This window comes from Drosophila suzukii, chromosome 3, assembly GCF_043229965.1.
Source record: "Drosophila suzukii chromosome 3, CBGP_Dsuzu_IsoJpt1.0, whole genome shotgun sequence".
NCBI lineage: Eukaryota > Metazoa > Arthropoda > Insecta > Diptera > Drosophilidae > Drosophila > Drosophila suzukii.
The window spans coordinates 91279294-91305698 of record NC_092082.1 but is presented as its reverse complement, the minus strand read 5'-3'; the positions used below and the strand labels follow the sequence as shown (position 1 = coordinate 91305698).

The 26405-nt window shown below is 39.7% G+C and overlaps 3 protein-coding genes across 4 annotated transcripts in view; 2 read left to right on the top strand and 1 right to left on the bottom strand.

Annotated features, from left to right (window-relative positions):
• Positions 1-26405, top strand: part of Mlc2 (myosin light chain 2) — a 272717-nt gene that overhangs the window by 36531 nt on the left and 209781 nt on the right. The gene's annotated exons all lie outside the window — the stretch shown is intronic.
• The window catches only part of RpS7 (ribosomal protein S7), a 267915-nt gene that overhangs the window by 70785 nt on the left and 170725 nt on the right, over positions 1-26405 (top strand). The gene's annotated exons all lie outside the window — the stretch shown is intronic.
• Positions 16159-26405, bottom strand: part of heca (hdc homolog, cell cycle regulator) — an 84124-nt gene continuing 73877 nt past the window's right edge. The window contains exons 3-6 of the mRNA XM_036819395.3: positions 20179-20367; positions 18416-18504; positions 18239-18338; positions 16159-17800 (exon numbers count right to left, since the gene is read on the bottom strand). Of these exons, the coding sequence (XP_036675290.3) occupies positions 17627-17800; positions 18239-18338; positions 18416-18504; positions 20179-20367 (552 nt within the window). The 3' untranslated portion in view covers positions 16159-17626. The remainder of the gene's footprint in view (positions 17801-18238; positions 18339-18415; positions 18505-20178; positions 20368-26405) is intronic.

The window sequence follows — 26405 nt, the reverse complement described above, 5'->3', positions numbered from 1 at the left end:
GAGAATTCAACCAGAAACTCATAGAGGTATCCCACTTATAAATCGGGATCCAATTACCCAAGTTACAGACTTTCGAAGCGCAGTTTTGGGTATCTATTTTGTTACCCATTGGAATTACATAAAAATCGAACATGAAAATGGATAAACATTGGGACCATCGTTTTAAAGATATATTTTAATGCAGATTATTAGAGAATTCAACCACAAACTCATAGAGGTATCCCACTTATAAATCGAGATCCAATTACCCAAGTTACAGACTTTCGAAGCGCAGTTTTGGGTATCTATTTTGTTACCTATTGGAATTACATAAAAATCGAACATGAAAATGGACTAAAAGTGGAACCATCGTTTTAAAGATATATTTTAATGCAGATTATTAGAGAATTCAACCACAAACTCATTGAGGTATCCCACTTATAAATCGGGATCCAATTACCCCAGCTATGGACTTTCGAAGCGCAGTTTTGGGTACCTATTTTGATACCCATTGGAATTAGATAAAAATCGAACATGAAAATGGGCTAAATTTGGGACCATCGTTTTAAAGATATATTTTAATGCAGATTATTAGAGAATTCAACCACAAACTCATTGAGGTATCCCACTTATAAATCGGGATACAATTACCCAAGTTATGGACTTTCGAAGCGCAGTTTTGGGTACCTATTTTGTTACCCATTGGAATTACATAAAAATCGAACATGAAAATGGACTGAATTTGGGACCATCGTTTTAAAGATATATTTTAATGCAGATTATTATAGAATTCAACCACAAACTCATAGAGGTATCCCACTTATTAATCGGGATCCAATTACCCAAGTTACAGACTTTCGAAGCGCAGTTTTGGGTACCTATTTTGTTACCCATTGGAATTACATAAAAATCGAACATGAAAATGGACTGAATTTGGGACCATCGTTTTAAAGATATATTTTAATGCAGATTATTAGAGAATTCAACTACAAACTCATAGAGGTATCCCACTTATAAATCGGGAACCAATTACCCAAGCTATGGACTTTCGAAGCGCAGTTTTGGGTACCTATTATGGTACCCATTGGAATTAGATAAAAATCGAACATGAAAATGGGCTAAATTTGGGACCATCGTTTTAAAGATATATTTTAATGCAGATTATTAGAGAATTCAACCACAAACTCATAGAGGTATCCCACTTATAAATCGGGATACAATTACCCAAGTTATGGACTTTCGAAGCGCAGTTTTGGGTACCTATTTTGTTACCCATTGGAATTACATAAAAATCGAACATGAAAATGGACTGAATTTGGGACCATCGTTTTAAAGATATATTTTAATGCAGATTATTAGAGAATTCAACTACAAACTCATAGAGGTATCCCACTTATAAATCGGGATCCAATTACCCAAGTTATGGACTTTCGAAGCGCAGTTTTGGGTACCTATTTTGTTACCCATTGGAATTACATAAAAATCGAACATGAAAATGGACTAAAATTGGGACCATCGTTTTAAAGATATATTTGAATGCAGATTATTAGAGAATTCAACTACAAACTCATAGAGGTATCCCACTTATAAATCGGGATCCAATTACCCAAGTTATAGACTTTCGAAGCGCAGTTTTGGGTACCTATTTTGTTACTCATTGGAATTACATAAAAATCGAACATGAAAATTGACTAAAATTGGGACCATCGTTTTAAAGATATATTTGAATGCAGATTATTAGAGAATTCAACCACAAACTTATAGAGGTATCCCACTTATAAATCGGGATCCAATTACCCAAGCTATGGACTTTCGAAGCGCAGTTTTGGGTACCTATTTTGATACCCATTGGAATTAGATAAAAATCGAACATGAAAATGGACTAAAATTGGGACCACCGTTTTAAAGATGTATTTTAATGCAGATTATTATAAAATTCATCCACAAACTCATAGAGGTATTCCACTTATTAATCGGGATCCAATTACCCAAGTTACAGACTTTCGAAGCGCAGTTTTGGGTACCTATTTTGTTACCCATTGAAATTACATAAAAATCGAACATGAAAATGGACTAAAATTGGGACCATCGTTTTAAAGATATATTTGAATGCAGATTATTAGAGAATTCAACTACAAACTCATAGAGGTATCCCACTTATAAATCGGGATCCAATTACCCAAGCTATGGACTTTCGAAGCGCAGTTTTGGGTACCTATTTTGATACCCATTGGAATTAGATAAAAATCGAACATGAAAATGGACTAAAATTGGGACCACCGTTTTAAAGATATATTTTAATGCAGATGATTAGAGAATTCAACCACAAACTCATAGAGGTATCCCACTTATAAATAGTATTAAAATTACACAAGTTATGGAATCTAGAAGTACAGTTTTGGGTTCCCAATGGCTTAAATGTAGCACCCTCGATTAAAAAAAAATATTTGTATGTAGATTATTTAAGAATTCAATCACTTCTAAATCGGGATCCAATCACCTAGGGAATCAATAAATGCAGTTTTGGGTTTAAATTCAAACATAGTCCACCCACCTTTCTGAGTTTCTTTATTCACTTTCTCCCACTCTCGCTCTCGATAGAGTTGTAGGTAGGTAGCATTCCCCACTTGAGGCTGCATCACGCAAATGATTAAAATTCAACAAACATCGGTCGGGAGAATGCGAGAGGAGCATCCAGCCAAGAAGCATAAGCATTGTCGCCTTCGGGTGTACCAGCATATACCGGCTTCCAGCTTTATTGAAATGTCTTAGCAGCTGTCCAAACATCCTTCCCGCTGAATCCTTGCAGGGGAGAAAAGGATTCTGCTGATTTAGCATATTGACTCCTTGCCAAGGAGCGAACTTATACAAGATTTATGCGCCCGACGCACGCCAGGCGACAGTCGAGATAAAAAGGATTCGTATAACTCACGCCCGGCCAAAGGACAACCAGAATGGGAGCACAGAGGAAAAAATATTTACAAAACAAAATATTAGAACACATCTTTAGAAGTCAACTTTTATTCTACAAACTTCTTGAAACTTCATATGTTTTCTTGAAAGGTACCGCATCATAAATATTAATGTTAAAATATATCCAAAAAAAAAAGCTTTAATATGATTAAATTTGTTCTCAGTGCAGGATAGAAAATGTAGAGTTTGGGGAGGGCAGTGCAATAAATTGGATTTGCATATTAGCACACTACCCGAAAAGGAAGCCGGGGGAAATGAAGAGGCTGCGCCCTTTTATCTTGGGGACAGGGAATTCCTGTGCGAGCAGGACCGGGTGACCACTGACCTTGTGTCCCGGGGGGTGGTGGGTGCCAAACGGCCATTAGGCAGAGCATCTTAAGTACCAAATCTTGCTTAAATTGGAAATAAATCATTAAAAATATGTCCACAAGCGGTTAGGAGAAGAGGGGCTTCTGAATCCTTTGAGCTGTTTGCCGAAAGGGTTTGCAACAATTTCCAGAATTTGCGGCATTCACATGTGGGCTGGATTTTTGAGAGGGGGTTGAGAATATGGGCTTGTAATTCCCTTTGATTTATAAAGATAACGACGCAGTGTCGTGTTTAATTTGCAGCCCACCTTCTCCCGCTCCGATATTTACATACATAAATCCTGACACAGGACTCTTGTCCATTTGGTCATTTGGCAGGAGTATGACTTATGGGTCCCGGCCGCAAAGTTTGGTAATTATGCATGGCCCAGACATATTACTTTCGCCATACTTCGGTCCCCTTTGTCTCAGTCGGGCATCTTCAAACAGGGGGTTGACATTTTTTAACTGACCACTTTCATTGCCACGAGGGAACTGCCAAAGTTTTGGGCCACAAACTTTGGCTTGACATGGCTAAGATGAAGATTAGGTCCTGTCCCCAGCACTGAAAAAATACTTTTGGAAGGCCAAAACATCTACGAATAAAATAAATAAAAATAATTTAAAAAACCATACATAAACATGTTTAAAATCATATCAAAAAATATTTTTAAAGGTTTAATATTATTATTGCAGTCAGTTATTTAAATCTTAAAAAAAAGAACATTGCAGACTGAAAATTCCAATTTTTATAAAAGGAACCCCACTTTCGATTTTAGTTTTCCGAATACATATAAAAACTTTTTGGCAGTGCTGCAACTTTGGTTATCGACTGTTGTGTTTATTGCCTGTCCCTCTGACTTTTTGGCCCCGAACAGTTCAATGGCCACCAGTATCAACTACGAATTTTCCCAGAGGGTCATTCCGTGGCGAACTTATGCACCCAGGTTGGCATCCTGGGATGGGGATAGGGATCGGGATCAGAGTGGCGAGTCAGTTGGGAGGCCAGTCGAATAAAAAGCTGATTTGCATGCTCCTCCGCAGCCTCGGACCTCGAGCATTAAAACTAAAGAGCAGCATCAGCAGCAGGACATGAAAAAAGGACCTGCAACGTGTGAGGTTAAATAGATTTGACGCCAGGACATGGGCGGGGTACTCGCCCCCTTTCGCCTGTCTGCCCCACGCGCAGTTATGCCGCAGACATGGCTCGCTTTTGATTTAAGCGCATTGTTTGCGTTAAATATTTGCCATGCCGGCCACGTTACCTCCCCTCCTTTGGCCAAACCAAACCAAAACCACCTAGGACCATTTCCTACAGTCAGGACCAGGACGAGGACCAGGACGAGGACCAGGACCCGGAGCCAAAGCCAGAGCCACAGCTGCAGCCAAGAGCTTCGGGCTGAAAGGGAGTGGTCTGAACCTGAACCTGAACCCGAACCACGAACCCCCTTTTTCCATCTCCGAAAGTCAGTGTGACACGGGGCACTCGAGAGGAGGAAACGTTTCTGCACTGGGAGAAATGTTAGAGAGAGTTTGTGAGACCTGAGTGTCGGAAAAATAATAGCAAGTAAAGGTTCCAAATATTTTTAAAACCCTAATATACAGATCTAATCATATATAGATCTAATCAGCGAAATCCACTTAAATGGCACTACAAATATTTTGTATGATTACATTTTTAAACCTGTTAGTGTATTTGCTAATGTTCTTCCCCAGGATAATATAGAATAACTTTTGAATCATTTTAAAAAAATACTAAAAATGTAATAATCATTTGTGTCCTCTTAACTTATGCAAAATATCACAGAATTCTCTTATTAAAATATGAAAACAGTATAGAGATCCTTAATATTTTATATTCTTAAGTAGATACAATCCCTATAATAATTATTTTTCTTCAGTGTATCTTCCTTGCTAATCGGACGAAGGAGTACTTCCCTCCCAAGAACCAAGACGCTCATCTGCGGGCTAAGAGCGAGCAATCCTCGCCTCGTGTTTGATTTCCGCTTTCAGCTCCTTGACTCGCCGGGCACACATATCCTTGGGCGAAACAGAAGTCCTTCGTCCCACCAATCCGCCCCGCGACCAAACAGCTTAAACTTCACACGCAGACACGTCTGCGGGAAAGTGGAAAATTGGGTGGTACGGGGATATTTTGTGGGGAATATGGGGACCCCCTCACTCAGAAGACGCATGAAGTGCATTAGTTGCAATTGAATTTGTACATTGTGTGTGGCAGTGAGAACGGGTGAACCAGACTCCTTTCGAGTGCAATTTTGTTGCCGAGCTGAAATTGGATTCCATATTGCCACTCAGCGAACATCGTACAGATGTGGCTAAATCCCCGCCCCAACCACCACAACCACATCCCCCGGCAAAGTTAATTAGAAAGCCGGGCAGGTACTCGGTAGATGCTTCAAAGACGCTAATTGAACTGCCACAGCTGGACTTGAGCTGCGATTATCGGCTAAGCTAAGGGAGGTGACCCCTTCCCAGGTCACCACACAGAAAACAAAAGTGATTCTGCCCCGAGGGGCACTTATCGTTTGCCGCACATCAATCCAAACTCAACTTACTCTTTTCTATTACAAGTATTACTCTGTTTACGGAACTACCAAGCTCTAGATCATAAAATATTTTACACCAGTAAGTGTGGCGGTAGAGCGTCGGCAAGTAAACCCAAAAGTACCATATTCACCCATCCAATAAATACAAATGTCCAAAGTTTTTGGGTTCTTGATGATTATAAGCGACAATGGTCGCGCTTTATTGAAAGATTCTTTGTGTTCTTTGAGAGTCTGCTGGATCGATCCAACCCGATCGCTTATACAAAATATATATATATATATTTAGGTATATAATTAGAAGTGTAATCGATTCATAAGGTAGTACATAGTAAATGTTACATATTCCGTATATTATTACTTTATTATTATTATTATAAATAGAGACAAATACGCATATCATGAGTGATTTATGTATGAATGTGTTAAGTGCTAAATGTGGGGAGTACAATATATGCTTGTAGTGTGTGTCTAGAATTATCTTTTCTTTTATCTTTTATTTTTTTTATATATTTTTTTAGTTTGATGATTTAATGCCAATGATGAGTGTAGATGAATGTGGATGAGGGTGTGAGTGTCTAGATGAGTGTGTGTATTGAGTGTGTGTGTTAGCTTAGAGAGAGGCTGGCAAAGGATTATTGCTGCTGGTATCGATAGACGATTCGATAAGCTTCTACGGGTTAGCTTTCTCCGAGTTAAGATTAATTTTACATATTTTTGTTAGCTTTTTGGTTTGGTTTTCTTCGGTTGGTTTTTCGGAAGCAAAGTTGGGCTGAAACTATGGATCGAACAGAATTCACGGTGTGGTTCTCAGACTCCGCCTGCCTATCGACACTAATCGATATTTATCGATCAGTTTGCCATTTCAACTTTGTTTCGATAAAAGATCCTCTCACAATAAAAACAATTTGTACTTTCGAAAAGGGGGAGGGGCGCTTTTGCTTTTGCTTTCGCTGACTGCTTTCTCTGCTTTCTCACTGGCTCTCTTCGCTTTCTTCGCTCTCTGCCTTCTTCGCTTTCTTCGTTTGATTCGCTAGGATTTGTTTAGGGTTATCTTTTTTTTTGCATTTTGTTACATTTGTGTAGGATGCAGGAGTGCTGAGGTTCATGTTTTTTGTATCGTTCAATGTTACTTTGTAATTTCTCTCCGCTCGCTCTTCGCTTTGTATATTTGCTTTAGTTTTCAACAAGGAAATCAAAGGATGCTCGCTTTTTTGTTAGCTTAGTAAGAGATACACAATAAATATTCGTTTTACATTTGCTTTCCAGGCAAAACCGAAAATGGAGGAGTGCCAAAACAGGACGAAGGATCTACATATTGTTTTAGATTTTTCCTGTTTCGGCATTAGCCTGTTTTGGACCCCCGTCCTGCGGCACATTTGTCTATTTTTAGCAAGTATTTTATTTGATTTCTTTACACATGTAATTGTATTTTTTTGTGGTTTTTGTATTTTGTTTTTGTTCAGGTCCAAAATCAAATTTGACTAATTCAAGGAATTAAAGTTTCATTGCATCTAAATAAGGTAAAGTGTACTTTGTTTAATATCATTATCTTATTATTTGCATAAATTTCCTTTTCAATAATAGAAACGAAACAAAAAACTTAAACAAAATTCCACTATGGCTCCTCTTCTACTTCTCGCTCTCTTTTTAATCTCCATTTCTCACTTTCTCCGCTTTCCCTGCTTTCTTTTGAGCCTCGAAGTTTGAAAGAGACGGAATACTAGTTTTAACTAAATAAACGGAAGTTAACACAAAATCCTTGGCACGATGCATCCCGTTTTGGATCCTTTGGAATGGGGCGGGGGTGGTGGGCGTGTCCTTGGGCCGGGCGGGGCGTGGTCAACGCCTTTACCTGAGCAGCAGAAATTCTTCTATGTGAGTAGGCGCGACCACGCCCAGCCGAGGTTTCAGGACCCCCGTCCCGCCCCTCTTAAAAAAGGACCTTCAGGATGACCAGTGTCGGTGTGTTGGTGTGTGTAAGAGTGTGTGTGTGTGTGAGGGTGAGTGAGTATGAGTGAGTGTGTGTGTGTAGGTGTGTATGAAATATGAAATACTTATAACGAAACATACAAGGATCAATCTCCAATAGATTATTAAATAGTACAATGAAAACTTCATATACAATATATGCCATATATAATAGATACTCGATACTCGATATACGATACTCGCAGTGCGTAATGCGTAATAATGCAATAATAATAGCCAAGATCAATATATGTTAAAAGATATACATGTATAAAGTCCCTACAATATGGTACTCCTCTCTTTTCCGACTTGACTTTTTTTTTGTTGAGCTGGGGTTTTTCTTCGATTTTTTGGGAGTTCGATTTGTGGGAGTGGCAGCTTCGATATTCTTTGTTTTTTGGCAGCGTTCTTGGTCTATATGTATATGAGTATTTATATATAATATTTATCGGGGAAACATTAAAAGTTTGCATTAATTTACTTTAGTTTACTTGATTTGGTTTAGTTTAGTTGAGATTGCATGCATTTTGATGTATGTATGGTATTTGCTTAGGTAATTATTTGTTATCTTTCTTTGCCTTTGTATAATAAATTGCTCTTGAATTTTACTATTAAAATTTCTCATAACTCGCCTTTAAAAAATGCTCGTTTCGTTTTGCTCGTTTTTGTGGAGTGTATAAGTGATTTTTATAATATTTTCGTTAGTTTTGCTTTTTGGTTTTTGTTTTTCGTCATTTAACATTTATATGTATATTTGTAAGAATTAAACTAGAAAAATTCTAATCTGAGGTAATTATTCCATTAATTTGTATTCGTGTGTGTGAGTGTGTTAAGAGAGTGAGTAATGATGGACCCCTTTTGAACCCTTTTTGGGAAAAAGGGGGTTAGTTGGGAAGCGTGCTTAGCCTAGAGCTTAGATTTCTATGCCTGGAGGTCCTTAGGGGACCCAAAAGCGATTCTACTTAGCGAGTGATTAACTTTTGTTTACTTCGAGGCAGCCACAAAAATGTTTATTTTCAATTTTGATTAACTTAGGGGGAGAATCTCTATCTCGAATGCCGGCGATTGTGTAAATTTCGTCACAGTTATGAGTTTTCGAAAAGTGCATGATTGTTTCGTTTCCTAGCAGATGTGATGCAGACTCATTTTCAAGTTTTCGTGGAAGAACTAAACCTAAGCTTACCGAAGTACTCGTACAATATCCAAAATAGACGATCGAATTCGATTCCTATGCGAATTTTACAAATTTCAAGCCAAAAAATATACCACATATGATTTCCTTAAATTTCATTTGATTTCAGATCTCTTTCATCTTTAATGCGCTCACAGTTGGTGTTCCGAATCCGAATCCGAGTATACGAATTTACGAATCTAAATACAAGTATATATAATCCTTAATCTCTTTCGAACTTAAGTGCTAAGCCAATGCTCACAGATGTTGAGTTTCCTTCGCGTTTCTCATCTTCTTCCCTATCAATTTCAATTTCAAATTCAATTTTGCAATTACCAATTAAATATCACATATCGGGGAGCTCTTTTCAATCGGAAATCAAGTGAATCCAAAATGCAATTTCAAATTAAATGTGTTTCAGTTGCAAAATGATTGTTAATGATGCCAATTGTAGTGCTTATCAACTATTTTGTGGCTGTCCTGCTTTTCGCTTAGCCTAAATGATTCGTTTCGAATGATTCGATTGGAATGATTTGATTTGCTTTGGTGTTGTCTTCTTGCGCGTGACTATATAACTCTGAATATCCCTAAGATAATGGAATGCGATGATACGAGTGAGGTCCTGAGACTGTGGCAGTGTGTGTGTGTGGCGTTTGTCTGTGTGTGTGATATGACTGACGTGACTGGAGATGAGATAATATGACATGGAGATGGAGTTGATGACTACTAACTCGTAATACGTATTCAAATTTACACTGAAAGTCCTTCATCTCGTCTTCTTCTAAATCCTCTGTTCTCTTCTCTTCCCATTTCAATCTTCAAATCTTCTATCATCGATCATCGATCTTCGATTCTTGGTTTGTTTTTTTTTTGGTTCTGCATCTGAGGTATTGTCGGGTGCTAAAGAGCCACACACTCGGCTACAAACGTTTCAACAATGAGGTAGAAAGTTCTGTTTGCTTTTGTTGCTTCGTAGTTAGTCTCTGTGTTCGCTGGAAGTCCTTGAATTCTTGATTAGTTCGCATACCTGAATTGCCTGGATGTTCTATATAGTACTTATGCTTTATCTTTATCATCTTGCCTTGCTTGGAGTTTATTTCAGTCAGTCAGTCTTGGATCACAATTTCAAGTATCGACACACACGCGCACAGGATCAGTCCTTCGATTATCGGTTATCGCTTTTCGCTTCTCGCCCTCTTTATCCCTATACTCTATATACTCTATATATTTGAAGCTTAGGCTATACTATAGTTCTAATCTAGGGTAATACATGATCCTACAGAGAACAAAACACAACATCGAGGGTTATAAGTTAAAAACGAACTGTGGGCACTGCTAAAACCTAAGTACAACACATAGACACGACTTGGACTGGTGACTTATAGCGAAATAAATGGCAACGATTGTTCGACAATTCATACTCCACATCAGCACGAGTGCGCCTCAAAAAAGATATATAATATTTAAGTAGATATAGTGTGTGGAGTGTAGTGTAGTGTGTGGTTTAGTGTAGCGTAGTGTTTCCTACTATATAATCTATTAGCTAAATCAAAAAGCCCAGAGGCGGCGAGTTGGGGCTTTTGCAGTTTCCGCAGATTGGCTGCCTTATGGGGCCTTCGCTCGTATTGCTTGCTCAACACTCCAGTTTTTGGTAGGTCACCAGTGGTAGGTCACCTACACGCCTACGCCTACGCCTAGTAATAATGGATCTTTCGAGGACCCAAAGATCCGATCAACCGACTGTTGGTCCACTTAACCAGCGGTTCGTCACACATCGGTTCTTTTTCTGCTCGCTTACTTAACTCTATGGATAATTCCAATACAATATTCAAATACAATACCAATAGCAATACGGACAAGAATTATAGTAAGTAAACCAAATTCGTTTCTAGCAAAACCTGTGCAAAATGCCAAAAATGCAACTAAAGTTTTCTTTGGGGATCTCGCCGTTTCCTTTCTTTATACATATGTATCTTCTTGACTTGCTACCATATATATAAAATACACTTAAATGCTAAACAAGTGCAGCCCATTCCTTGGGATGAGGCCGATGACGACCTCAAGCGAACTTAGGTTGGTGTTTATAAAGTTTAAAGAAACTGGGGGACCTGGGATAGGTATTACGATAGGTATTTAGGAATTACGAAGAATTGATTTAAGGTTTGTACTTTGGCATGAAATCTTCAACTTAACGAGAACAAACGTGAACAAAAATTCGACTACAACATTGACCATCATCTTTCTCATCTCAGCTTTCTGCGCTTTCAACTCAAAATTCAACTAAGAAATTGATTTAGTGCATCAGGGGACGCAGGTAACTCAGTAAGCAAGTTAGCTAAGGAACGGAAAGGGTATAATCCAAAATCGGGGGACTAGGCTGGGGGAACTAAATAAGTCGTTGCATACTCCACATACAACTCTGGGTGTTCTAAGCTATATCTTCTGATTTAAAAGCTGCGATTAACATGTTCCTACGTCGAGTAAAATATGTACTTTAAGACTCTATCGATGTGACTAAACTGAGGTAGCTGCTAAACTAAGTCGCGATCGGAGGAAACTGGATCGGGAACCAAAGTCGTTGGGTAGTTTCCTACCAGATGCTAAGCAATACATTTCGGTAAAGGTTCTTCTGCTCCTTCTAGTCGGCAGTTTGTCGTCCGGCATTTAGTTATATCTTCGTTATCAATGCAGTTGCAACCGAAAAAATACAGGGTACCAAATAAAATGTGGGGGGAAATAAAACAAAACACAAATTATTAAAAATATTTCATTTAATCATTTGAAAATTCAACAAAAATTCAATATTAATTGTAGTAATAATAATAGCAGAAAGTAATGTAATTTTTGTCCTTTTTCGTTTTTTTATTGAAATACAATTAAATTTATTTAGTTTTCCATACGGAGTACGAATAATAATAATAAAAATCAACTAAAATATTCAACTAAATTACATTAAAAGTAGACATTCAAGTTGAATTGCCAAAATGTGTAGGAGAGGAGGAGTGTAGGGGGAGAGGGGGGCTTAAACACTGGGCGAGGGATTGATTCCTTGTGGGGATCGGGATCGGGGATCATAGGGATTTGTGTATAACATAAAAAGGTACAAAGTATACATATATTACACATTATGAATTAGGCATAAACAAAAGTGTGCTAAGTGTGTATATTTAATTAAACAAAAATTACATTCGGGTAGCAATAAAATCAATCTATAAATTTGGTGAATGGGCTCGGGGGGATTACAGAGTGGGTTCCTTTTTTGGGAGTATAATTTCGGAAATATCTGCTGCGCTGTATTGCCTTGGCCTTGGGGAATCGGAGGAGGATCGCGGTTGAAAGTGCCTAAACTTCACCAATTTGTACATTTCGTCATCAGATGATCTGAGAAAGCTCGGAGGGAGCCATCAAAAATTGGTTTTTAAGAATTTCGGTTAAAGTTTAAACATTTTGCTGCTGCTACACGGGTTTTGGCATGTTCCAGTAACTGAAGATCGTCAAAAGATCGAAAAAGGGGGTAAAGGCGCGCAAATATTTCATTCGTTTAACATAAAATATAAGTGTGTTTTTATTGAGTAGAAATTATGAACTAAACAAAAACTGCTTTTAATTGTTTATAAATTGATTACTTGATTTAAACGTACATATTTTGTTTTACTTTGCCTTGATTTATCATAGTTTAATATGCATTTAGAAAACATTGTTATTTGTTATTTGTTATTCGTTATTTGTTATTGATTTTTGCTAAGGAGGTAATATAAATTACATTTTAATGTGTTTTACTCTCGCTCAAACGCCATCTCTTCGTCATTTCTTAAAGACTCCTACTATGTTATCCTTTGCCGTCTAGGGTTTACGATTCATTAGAGTTAGTTGTGATCGGAAGTCTGACTATTACTGTTTTAGGGCTCTCTATAATTCGATTCTCTCCTTCGTCTTCTTGGTGGCTGAGGTGGGCATAAGTTTGTGTTTCATTTATTTCTCGACTGGACGCCATCGAGGCTTCGTCCTAGCACATTTAACTAAAACAAACACTGAATCAAACTAAAACACGGGCTGACTTACGTAGTAGTTGGTGGTGCGGGTGCTACTGCCTTTTGTCCTTAAAAAGGCAGCCTTAGCTTGCGTAGAACTTATTACCAATATAATTTGTAGTGTAGTGTAGTGTAAGGGCTAAAGGTTACTCCAATTAAATATCTATATAACTATATGCTGTATCTGTGTGTGTCGTGTGTCATGTTTTTGTGTGGGGTTTGCCTATAAATAAGTTCACTTCCTCTCCTTCCTCCTGCGCGTACATGTATATTAGATTAAAACCTTAAATTTAGACGAAAATTATATATAACTGTGCCAAACCTATATATAATCCTCTCAAGTAAATGCCAAAAAGTGTCGCTTGTCGTTAGTTTCTATCAATTTAGGTTTAGGTTTAGGTTAGTTAGGTGTAGGTTTATAGGGTATAGGGTATGTACTTATAAACTTAACGGTAGTTCTATATAAGTAGGCATAACGAAGTCGTCTCGTTACTGTATACAAAAAAATTTACTATCACTCAGTTTGTCCCTTCATGCGTTCTGAAAAAATTGTCGTTAAATTAACGTGTATTATTTGGTATGTAAAATGGCGGCAATGCTAAATGCCCAAAAGGAGGCGCTCAATTTGTGATTACTGGAAAAACTGCAGCACATGCAAGTTTAAGATTCCATTCCTGATCCCCAGGGTTTTTGTATTTCAAGCAGGTCCCTCACCAAAAGTCACCAAAGGGGGTAAATCGGGGTTATTGGGGGATTTTAGGAAGGGCAACTCACAGATATTTGAGGATGGTTTTGAATTCTTTTTGAACAAATTTCAGGCAATGCCTTGATCGAAACACAGAAGTATATATTCGAATAATATCACACTGCTGAAAAACTATCCAAGATAATCGGAAACAAAAGAGATAAGCTAGAAATCCTTTGGAAGGATAATTTCACAGGGGTATGAGCAAATTGGGGGTTGTCACAGTTTGGCTGTCTAATTGGAGGCAATTTGGTTTGGGGTTTGGGTTTAGACATTTTCTGAAAATGTTTGTTTTCAACTCGGTTTCACATGGGAGTTTTTTTTGGGCCATGCCTAGTCACAATTTAGTGTGGATTTAGAATTTTTCATAAAAATTTCGTTCTTTTCGAACACTCACAGTGAAGGTTTTTAAAAAGTGTCGAATCTTCTCGTTAACATATGTTTTCCGAAAAGGAATACTTTTTGGAGAAGATCCGACACTTCGCTCACAGATGATTTGACGAAACTTACGGGGTCTACATTTTAAGGTTCGTAACGAACACGAGGGTTTTGGGGAATGGGGTTATATAACACAGTTCCTGCTGATCGTTTTTTTAAGTTTAGGCTGCCTAAACATTTTCTCACAGGAAAGGTTTTACTTTTAATTTCATTTAAATTACTCACAATTTTAAATTCGGAAAAAAAGAACTCAAAATTTGGAAATCTAACACAGTTACTGCTGATCTTGTTTAACGTTCAGCAGGCCTAAACGTTTCTTTTCACAGATGGTGTCATATCAAAGGGGTTTTATTTTTAATTTCATTAAAATTTTCACAGAATTTTAAATTAGAAAATAAATAAAACCAAAACAGAAAATTTAACACAGATTCAGAGAGTTAAACTGGTGTCACAGATGGGTCATATCAAGTGGGGTTTTACTTTCAATTGCATTAAAACTTTCACAGAATTTTTGGAAAATAAATATAATTTGGTTTTAAGGTTTAGGTTGCCTAAAGTCCTTTCACAGTTGGAATCATATCAAGTGGGTTTTATTTTTAATTTTATTAAAATCTTCACAGGGTTTTGAAAAGAATTTAAATTGGGGAAGGGAGATTATAAAATTGGAGGTGTAGATAAGGTGTCCTAAACTATTTTTCACAGAAGGGGCATATCAAGTGGGTTTTTATTTTCAATTGAATTAAAAATTTCACAGAGGGGATGCCAATCATTTAGAGTTCAGGCTGCCTAAACATTTTTACAATTTTGAGGGGGATGGGAACAAGGAGATTGGGAGGGACTATACCCCAGGGATTTGGTGACTTTTCTAAGCACGGAATAAACACAAAACAGGAAACATTGAACCGCTCTATAAATTGTTGGATGTTTGCTCGCATACCATATTTAAAATTTAGAAAAACCGACCTTACAACCTACTAAACCTATCGATAGTGAGTGCCTGCATGTGTGTTTGGTCGCACCTGCGGGGTCGTCACTCTACCTTTAGAGATCCATCACATACGGCTGCTCTGCTATTTAAGACAAAGAGAAGAACCCTAGACATATACAAAGATCGCTATAACCTAACACTTAGCTTAATAATTAATGATCACGCTGCGCCGAAAGTAGTTTATTATATTTTCTTTTTTTTGAGGACTTAACTAAGAGAGTTTGGGGGCGTGGGTGGGGGTGGGCTGCTTGAAATACTCCTGAAAGGGGGTGCTAGCAATGGTGACCTTGTTGCATGTGCCGCCTGGCTGCTATGAGTGTGTGTGTGAGTGGGTGGGTGGGTTATTAAGGGGTTGAATTACTCTGAGGACCTAACTGAACTGTTCTGAACTGGAGGGAGAAACTTAATCGGCTCTAGAGGTTCTCGTTTCGCTTACTAAAACTAGGAATAATTACCAATCGCTTAGGTAAAGATGTGCAACTTATCGTTTATGTTGTTTTGTTAAATTTAGGTTTTGTAATTTTACGTTTCATAAATTGTAGCAAATGTTTCATGTTCTCCCCTTCTTTTTTTAAACTCTCCTACTCTACTCCTTCTCCTTTTTGCTTTTCATCCTTTTTTGTGTTATTGAGCAGCACAGCAATTATCATGATTTGTTTAAACAATTTAATGCCCTGCCTTCAATTTTTGCTAAATAAAACTTGTCCCTCAATCGTGATGTAAATGTGTTTCTTTTTTTGTCCCTCTTTCCTCGTTTTCCTTTTTTTTTTGTTTTACATTTCGCTTTGTTTTTTTTTGGTAAAATGTATAAAAATTTGCTTTATAAAATAAAACTAAAAATTGCTTCTTCTTTTTTTTGTTTAGGTAGGTGTGTAAACAAAGAACTAAAAAAACTCAACAAAAATAACAAGAAATTGTTTTTAGTTTGCATTGTTTTCTCTCGGTTTTAAGATGTGTGTGTGATTGTATAAAAAATCAAATGATTTTAAAAACTAAAACTTTCGCTTCTCCACCTTCTCCTGCTTACTCTTTTTTCGATATTCTTTTTTTTGTTTGATAAATTTAGCTAGAGTAACAAATGCTGCAGGCTTTGTTTTTAGTTCATGTTGAGATAGTCGTTGAAGAGCTGCATGCAGGCAGCGGCGCCTCCAGTGGGCTCCTCATTGTACAGCTGACTGGCGTACTCGGGAAACCTCCAGATATTGGCCGCCTCCAGGAGTTCCCCGGCAGAGGAGGAGGAGTTCGAGCTGACGTCCGAGGCGGAGGCATCGACTTTGGCCTGCTGGCTGCTGTTATTATCCTGACTGATGCTCAGGTTGCACAGGAGATCGGTGAAGATGTCGTGGCTGCTGGCCGGTGTCCTCTGGCCAGCCGATGATCCTGATCCCGGCAGCTCCCAGATATTGGGTTTGCCATAGTGCGAGGCACTCCAGCCGTTCGAGGAGGAACTGGAGCTGGTCAACGAGGCTGTGGGCGAGGCTGCGTGTGCGGGGTGCACCTGCTGATTGTGCTGCTGCTGCTGCTGCTGCTGTTGCAACTCCTTGAATCCATCCCTGAGTGTTGCTGCTGCTGCCGCTGCATTTTGCGGGGAACTCTGGGCCGCCGCCCACAGCATCATCTTGGAGCTATCGTTGCCATGACTGCTGGCCGTCGGACTCAACGAGGGCTGCGATCCACTGCCCGAGGAGCAGCCGCTGCTGCTGCTGGAGCAGCCCCACAGGGCCGAGATGGCATCGCTCTGGCCCCAAGTGGGCTGCATCTTGCTGCCTGGATTGCTGGCTGAATTATGGCTAATAATTAAGTTACTAATACTGCTGCTGCTGCTTATGCTGTTGTTTGTGTTTGTGTTGCTGTTGGTCAATAGAAGGCCCTCGAGTCCTTTCTGTGTTGCATGTTGCTGCTGTGGCGGCTGGTTGTGTTGCTGCTGGCGCTGTTGCTGCTGTTGTTGCTGTTGCTGTTGCTGCTGCTGGTACTTGCTCATCACATCCGCCATGGCCATCATGTTCATGGTTTTATGGGACTGCTGAGGGAAGTTGGCCCTTTGAAATGAGCTAACCGCAGGCTGATGTTGCTGTTGAGTAGGCTGCTGCTGCTGCTGCTGCTGTTGCTGTTGCTGCTGCTGTTGTTGCTGTTGTTGCTGCTGTTGCGGTTGCTGCTGCTGCTGTCGCACCTGCTGCTGATGCTGCTGGGCATGCGGATGGGCTCCAATCAAGTCCGGATTAATCTGCTGCTGCAGCGGTGCCGAATAATCGATGGCGGCATTGTAGAGCGGCTGCTTCGCTGGCTGCTGCTTGTTCGAGTTCGATGAGATGATGGTGTTGTTGCTGCTGCAGCCGGAGGCCGTTGGAGCGCCCTGGGCATTTGGCACCTGGGTGGCGGTGGCACCTGTTCCCACGGGCGACTCCAACGGGGCCTCATGTTATGCGAGCGTCGGCAGCCGCGCCGCCGGGCTCTTGGCGTAGCAGAAGCTCAGCGGCTTCACGAAGTGCGTGTCCTGGGTGTTGCAATATGGGCAGGTCACCCCGTGCGAGTAGTCACTGTAGAAGCTCAGACGCTGCTGCGGATGCATCAGCATCTTGAAGCAGTTATTGCACTGGAAAGGCAAGAAAAAGATGGGGAATGGGAAAAATTAAAATGATTTTCATGCAAATATGTTGGTAAAGAGGGATATAATTTTATATAATCAATAATTAAGGTCAAATTTAAATTATGGTTAGATTATTTTAATGCAGCTGGCGCAAGATTTCTATGGTTTAGGCATAGCAGATAGTTTAGATAATTCAATGCCGTCACACGCACAGTATACAACCGCAGTCGGCAAGTAATCAGCCTTTTCATGGGTTGTTTAGTGAAATTTAAGTCCAGAATACATTTTTTATTTTATTTAATTTTAAATTTACTAAATATTGTTATATATAATGCTTAAGATGGGAAACCTTTGTTATTTTAGAACCTAATTGGTTTGTTTTTTTGGTTAGAAACATACCAAAATACCTTTCTTATATAGCTTGTAATGGGTTGGTTAACTCACCTTGAACCTCTCGGAGCAGCAGGGCATGGCCGCAAAGATGTCGTAGGCGTACATGGTGCCCAGAACCAGGCTCGAGCCATCCCACGGCTCCTTGCAGAATCTGTGGACGATGCAGAAACACACAATTTATCATTTATTTATGCATTTATTACAGCCTTTCCCTTTGATGATGCTCACCTGCAGTTGATGACGCGGCTGCTGGAGGTTCCGTCCAGGCAGCTCATGCATACACAGGTCAAGTAGAGAGTGCGTCCCTCGTATTTAACCTGCAGAAATAAAATAAAAAAGAGGACTGGAGTCAGGGTTGTGAGAAAGCGGAAGCGGTGAAAAGGTGCAGACAAAAGGACAAAAAGGGGCAGGACCCAGCCGCATAATTCAAGCAGGAGCCCAGGGGCCACCAAACCAGACACTCGCCACAATGAAAAATTATGGCAGGAAAAAGAATGAATTGCAAGGGCGACTTCTAAGCCCCTGAACACACTATGCCAAATTTGAGGATATACCTTTGTGTTAGCCAAAAGACTTTGCATAAATAATTGGGTTTCTTTTGGGTATTAAAGTTAAGGCATTAGTTTTGATTGAGGGATCTGAATAATGTTTAAAAAATTTATTTAAAATAGTTAAATAATAATAGGTTTCTTGTGACTATCAAAACTAAGAGTTCAATTTTAATAAAATGTACAAGTACAAAATGTATTGAAAACATGTAAGGGGCTTATGCATTACTTTCAAAAAATCCCTCACTAAAGTAATGAGTAATCCTTGTAAACGCTCTGTAGGCAAACAGACTACCAAAGATCCTTTTGTGAGACAGTTTCTTTTTGCTAACAAACTTACAAAGGAATTATATTTATTTTTTCCTATTTAAATACCCTTCAAAGCCTTGGCAAGGCAAATAAACCGCCAGTTAGCAAACGGCTTCTATTGTTAGGGTATCAACTTTCCTCTTTCTGTGAAAGGGCGAGGAAGCGAGGGGTTTTTCCCAGAGAATTGAGCGCATTTTTGCATGCCTCCCGACAAAAGGCCAAGGACTCGGAGGGAAAAGGGGAGAAAGTGGAGGAGCTGCCATTGCGACGCGACATAATAATTTCAAATAAAATGCAAAATGCATAAACTTGCCCAGGAGATTGCCGTTGGCCGCCCACGAACAGAAGACTGCGGAATCGCAGTACCGAAGTCAAAGTCAAGGGAGCAGAGGCACATACAAAGGAGCCAATTCCGATTGCAGCAGCAGCAGCTGGCAATGAATTATAAATCCAGGCTTAATTTAAAGCCCCCAGAAGTCGGGGGAAAAGGGGGATACAGCGAGACTGACAGGCGGCTAGGGAAAAGGCAGGGAAATCGGGGAAAATATAAAGCCCATGGAAGCGTAGGTCGTGCGTGTACTACCTCTATATGAGAAATGCAAAATGTGCAAGCTGCAAACTGCAAACTGCAAACTGCAAACTGCCAACTGCAGTTTTGCCCCGGCTCTTCTTTGGGGCGCTGGCGTAATTACGCTGACTTAAATGGGTCATAAATTGCGGGGTCTGTCTGTCCCCAGAAAAAATGGGAAAAAAATACGGAAAATAGGAGTGGCTGGCGGTCGGAGGCGACTCGAAATGGAGGAGATGGAGTAGTGTGCCCCGCTAATTGCAGCTGAAAGTTCTCGGGGGCACGTGGGCGAGTGAAAGCTGCGTGGTCGTGGGTGTGGAAGAGGTTGCCATGCCACATTTGACGTTTAATAAATGATGAGTACACAGAAAGAAAACTATAATTAAGGTAGTCACAGAAGAATATTTAATTTAATTTAAAAAATAATTTTTCTTATATTTCGGATAAAAGTTAAGTATAGGAAATCTGCTTTCGTGGTACTGTATCCTTATAAAGTGTAATAAAATCTATCCCAAATTTTTCTAAGTATAATACTTGGGTTAAAGATTTGCTAGATCGTTACTCACCTCGATGCAGCCGCTGGAATGCTGCTTGGGACTCAGGAAGAAGGAGCCATCGACCAGGGGATAGCGATCGAAAACGAGCAGCGGCTCCTCGCACAAAATGCAGGCCACCCGGCTCATCTGGGATTGGGCCAGCGAGGAGAGGATGAAGAGGCGCGTCTCATCGTTGCCATGGTTGCCCTCGTCCTCGATCTGGAAAATATAAGAGAAAAATAATAAAAATATTTGTATTTCAATTTGAAATATTTGAAAAGGTATAATCTTAGGAAACACATTTCTATCTCGTCCCAAAAATAATAAGCAGATATAAAGTAGTGAACAAAAATACCGAAATAAAGTTCGTTTACCCTAAAACCACCGAATTCCAACTCGAAGCCGGTGGTCCAATGAACATTTCCAATATATGTCTGCCGAGGGACTAAACGAGGCAACCAGCCAGCGTCTAAGCGCCAACAAATGAACCATAAAATCCAAACGTGCCAGGGAAAACAGAGCGGGTAACTCTCCGCTCCGTGTTGTCTAAGCCAAAGTGGCTAACACGTTGCCCAAATTGAATGCACACAGGACAGCCAGGTGTATATGTAGGTGTATAGCCAAGCTAAGTCAGTCAGCCAAACAACAGTCCAGGCCAATTCCCAAATCGATAATCAATATGGCGAGCCGGCAGATGGACTCAAACCAGCACATTTTCCTTTCCCACCTGGTAATAAAGCCGTCAAAAAGCCAAAAGGTGTTGAAAGGATCCACGAAATATATGACTAAAGTGGGAATAATTCGGGCCACCGCCAATCAGAGCCAACTAACCCAATGATGAGGGAATATTTGTGACTCTGTTTGGGTAATTGACGATGGTCCGGCACCTGACCAGACGGAATAACAGCACTCCGACTTATAGAGATGGAGGTGGGTTCCGACCAGGCTGAATAATTTACTAGAGAATGACATTCGAATGTATCGAAATTAAGGCAAAGGACACGTAGTACCAATCAATTGCAGCCGAGGAATGTCTTTCTGGGACAGGTTTAATGCACTTTTAATATGGCTTGAAACCCCTTGGCAACTCTTGCCAATATTTACCCAGAACTGTTGTGTTCCAACGGAGATGACACTCTTTTCTCTCGGTCCCGCCTCTCGAGCTAAATAATCAACAAATTAATATTTGCACGGGGCCCACATTGCAATGTTTGTATGTTTGCCAACTTCTTGGGGGACCCGAGAGCTCATAAATCTTGGCAACAATAAAATCAACTCCCAACATTGTTCGCAAAACAACGGATTCGATTAATGAATGTTTGCATGCCGAAAAAGCAGAAAAGCAGGGGGAAATTGGAAGAGAATTTCCCCGCGTAAGCGATACGAGGCACAATTTTCACTCATTAAACAAAAGAAGAATCCCGGCACAGAATCTCGGGGTGAGTTGCTAAAGCAATTAAGTTGATTGCTCAAGGAGAATGTGCGTATCTGTGGGTGAGTGGTGCTTGTCTGGGATTACGGACAACAACAATAGCCCAGATAGCACAGGCAACTCAAATGCAGCAATAATCTTTTTCTTCTTCTCTATCGCTCTTTGCATGGCCAAAAAATGAAATAAAAAGCATTCAGACGCACATGTACCGCACATTCCATCAAGCCTTGGCCTGATATTTGGCAGTTTTTCTCTAGGTTTTCGCTACACAGGGAAAAATAGTTGAAATTGTATTTTGATTCCTTATAAATAATAAAGTAATTTTAAAACGATATCTTTGTTATGTATCTGCCGTTTTTTCTTACTATATGCCGCATCTCTGCCGACACACGCACAGTATACCCACACATAAACCTTAATTTAAATTATATTTGAACATTAAGCAAGTATCGACTTGCTTTATAGCATCCCTGGCTTTTTTCTCTGTTGGAGCCATAAATATTTTCCCTCTTCTTGTTGGCTACGTGACGATTTGCTAATTTCATCTGCGCTCAGTTGAGTTCTTCTGAGATGACGGTCGTTGGCCAAAAACAGAGAATGAACTCCGAGTCGGGGCCAAAGGATTGAGGACCTCCGCTCCTCTTCATAATTTATGAGAGTCGCGTGTGCAAAGTTTTGGCAAACCGCATCGGGGAACTTGAACAAATTATAAGCATGAAATTATTATTGCCAAAATTTGAGATTATCTTCTGGTGAGCGCAACAACTTTTCATGGCCCCATGGCAGAAGTCAAAAGTCGAAGTGCAATAAACTCCCGACACTTTCTCGAACTGAAGGCTTTATCCAGGACTCTATCGGAGGACACTAATGAAGCCATTGAGTTGTCACTTCCCTTGGACGCATAAATCAGGCAGCACTTCCTCTCGACCATAATAAATATCAACACCCAAACTCACTGGGGCCACAAATCAAAAAGGTTTTCGCTCGCCACACCCCAAAAACCAAAAACCCAAGACCAAAGACAATGGGCTCTAGAAACTACTACAATTCAATTGAATTCGAATTCGATTCTCTTTAGTTTGGCCTCAAAGTGCTGGGCTTTTCATAAACACATTAAATTAAATGGCATTTCTTGGCTTAAGTGCTGACGGAAGTCGAGAGAGCTACTACTTCTGCTAATCCATTAAAAATGCCAGCCATAAATATTTCATCCAAAGAATTTTCCTGCCACACCACCTCCACCTTTTTTTTGGCTTCTTTAAGCTTTTTGCAAAAGTTAATAAAAGTGTTTAATATTCCAATTTGGCTTTGTGAGTTTTCGCCGAGTGTTTGTGCAGACAGTAAGCAAACATGTGAGCCTCCAATTTCCCCATCCATCGCCTCAGTTACCTTTTTCTATCAGCTTAAAGAGCAGGAAAATTCCTCATTAGTCAACGTGGGCGTAACTGCGAGGAAAAACTATTTTATTAACCCGGAAAACTGTTTGTTCTCAATTGTCAATCGCGTGTGTGTGGGGAAATTGAAAAATTGTCTGCGCTTTAAATGGTTTTTCCGCATTCGAAGAACCGTAGGCGTTTTTTGCCACACGAAAGACAAAAGAAATGGCAGAATAAATTTGAAAATTGTCATCGGCGAACTGACAGTCCTCGTGGGCTGTGTGCGGCAAAGTGGGCGTGGTGCTAGGTGCTTAATTTAAGCAGCGGAATAAGTTGGCTGTCTCCCCAGAAAGACACTTTGATCAATGGGCCAGATGTGACCTGTGGATTAGGAGTTAAAGCCAATGACAAGCCAGCAACAATGGCAAACAACAGCGTCTCCTCCAACCAGCAAGACAAATACAAAATACCAAATACAAAACACAAGACACTGACAATGAAATGAAATTGCAGTTGGTAAATCCCGAGGAGGGGGCAGCAGCACTTTTATAAATGAAATGGAGTAATAATATTTTGCGACAACAAATGCAGCAAATAACAACAAGAAAAAACATAGCATACCGCCAGGCGCAGCTGTGCAGGATATCCTAGGAAATATAAACAGGAGGCGTGGAAAATTAGAGGGCGGTGAAAAACACCAGCAACAATGCAGCCAGGCAACAGTTACACAGAGAAAATATAAGGAAAAACCTTTAGCTAAATATAAATATTCATTTCTAACCAAAAAAAGATTTTATATATATAAAAATAAAAGAGACTTTTTTTGGAAAGGTCGCTCTGCCGCGTATTATGTTTGGCGTAAAAATGTTTGATCGAAAACCAAAATTAGGGAAAGGTTCAAAGAGAATAATATGCAAATTTAATAACATTCCTAGAAATTTTAAAATAATTATACACGATTTAACCTTTTTATTTTCTCTGTACCGCTGAGCATTGCAGACAAACAAACATTTCAATAAATTCAAAAAGTACCAAGCCAGACAATGAAAACTGCAGCGAAACGGAGGGAAAACAAGCAAAAGGAGTGCCAGGAGCCAAGTCAAAGGGAAAAGTCGACGGGAAAAGCTGGGGGACGCACTGCACTCTGTAGTACAACTGTGAAGTGGCTTAAAAGCTTGTCGAGGGGTTGCAACTCCTAAGAGGCAGCTGCTATTCGCATTGTTTTCCCCCTGAAAATCTCATGTCATTTGCACTTAATTCAAATGCGCGACACAATTGCGAAATAAAAGTACACAAAAAATAATAACAGAACGGCAGGGAGGAGGAAGAAAGAGCTTTGCATATCTAGTCAGGGTTTGTCTGGGTTATAACTTCATTAGGCGGCGCAGTGGAAATGTTTTTTTGATAAGCTGCGTTCGCTTTTTGGCGAGTTCAAGAAACTTTTTGCCCCCATCTCAAACTCTTGGCCATATCCTGTGCCAAGTTTTTGATGTCCCCCTGTCATAAGCAAAATTTTCCTTTCACTGGAAGCGTTCCAAAAACAAATTTTAATTTCTCCGCCCTCCAATATATGTACGTATTTTTGCATCTTTGCATTTGCCATTAGCCAAATGCTTTTGATGGCCCTAAGCTGCTCTTGGCCGGTTAGTATCCTTCTGACCTTTAAATATCAATTTGCAAATAAATTGTGTTTGGCCCTTGTGTTGCCATAGACTGGACTTTGGGTCCCTCGTTATTTATCGTGCGTTCAATGTGCTGTGGCATAATGGCTTTCTTCGATTGGCCAAGAAGAGGGCTTTATGTATAAGGCAAAAGCCAAAAACAAATGCAATTTCCAATTTCATTTTTCTCCAAGCAAGAAGCGCCTTGAAGCATGCTTTTGCCTTTTTATTCGCAGTTTATTGAACTGCATCCCGCCGCGAGGCTCCTTTCCCTTTTTTTTTACATTTTTCCTTGGCTTGTCCTCCACTTTAAACTTTATTCTCGGGCATAACAATTATTTCGATATGAAAAGCAAATTTCAAAGGCATCTCCCAGACATTCGCCAGACACTGATGGTTATTGGATCCGCATACTCCAAAACGCCCCCGCATTTTTCGCACTAAGCAAGCAATTTAAATGCATTCGGTGGCAGTTAATAGTTTTATTATGGTGCTCTTGTTAAACTTAATTGTTTAATTATTTTTTAAGGCACTAGCAGTTTTTTCCCCTCTCTCTCTATATATCTTTTCAAGCTGCATTTTACGGAGTCACAGTACATTGCTTTGATTCGAACTTAATCCCCACGACATTAGCAGCCAAGAACTAAACGAACTGTAAGCCATTTCTCTCGGGGGAAAGCCGGGGAAACCGAAAGAGAAAGAGTAAGTGTATCCTCTTTGGTGTAATTTCTTCCACTTAACTTAATCCCCCCTGATGCTTTAAGGCAAGCAAACATATGTATCGTTTCTACTCGGGAGGTGATGTGATGCAACTCACTCTGTTATTTATATAACAGCATGGACGAGGGGTTTCTATTTGTTTTACTTGGCTAGCGAGCTGCTTATCAACTTGGCAACGGTGCGTATGCGTTATGTGCGTTGCTATAGAGTCGACATAATGAAATTAAAACGATTTAAGATTTTTAAAAATGATAATTACTAATGAGCTCAAAAATATCATTAGATTTTCAAATCACTTAAATAGGTGTCTAAAAGTAGGCACCAATAAACTTAGAACTCCAATTAATTATTTTGTTGCCTACTTTTTGACACCTTTAAAATTGATTTTTCGATATTTTTAAATTCGCACAGCCTGCATAGTATTTTGTTCAAATATTCTCAGTATTACTAGCTTTCCAGGGTTAAGCACCCATTTGTAGCTCCCTCGAGGCCTTATCGCACCCACGGATCAATGAACCTCAACCGAACTAGACTTTTTCCAACTCCAGGCGATAAGTGCTGTCAACAACAGAAATAGTCGGGCATATATAACCCGTGGACAGGCCTCCATTTCGAAGTGCAAATAGTTGGGGGAAATGGGGAGGAAATGGGGAAATACAGATAAGAGTAGGGCCAAGTGGAAGTCAACAAACTGAGACGGTTGCATTTGCCCACCAATTGATCGCCTGAAAGGGTGAGGAACCCAGTTGAACCTAATTAAATTTGCCTTTTTCCAGGCGTTTTTCTATTTTTTCTCAAGCATTTGCTGTAATTTTTATCGCCTAAGAAATGGCTTGGAATGGAACTCATTTGGAGCATATCTTTATAATTGCCACACAGCCAAGCTGGCTGAAAAAAATAGAAAGAAATGCAAAAATAGTAAATAGAGGAGTAAAGAAAAAGGAGCAAAGACAGCCGTCTGCATTTTAATTACAATACAAAAGAGGAAAAGCGTGGAAATTCTAACCTCAGGGAAAAGTTATAAGCTTGGAAACAGCAAAAAAAAAGTTGGGAGTTGGGGCCAAAGTT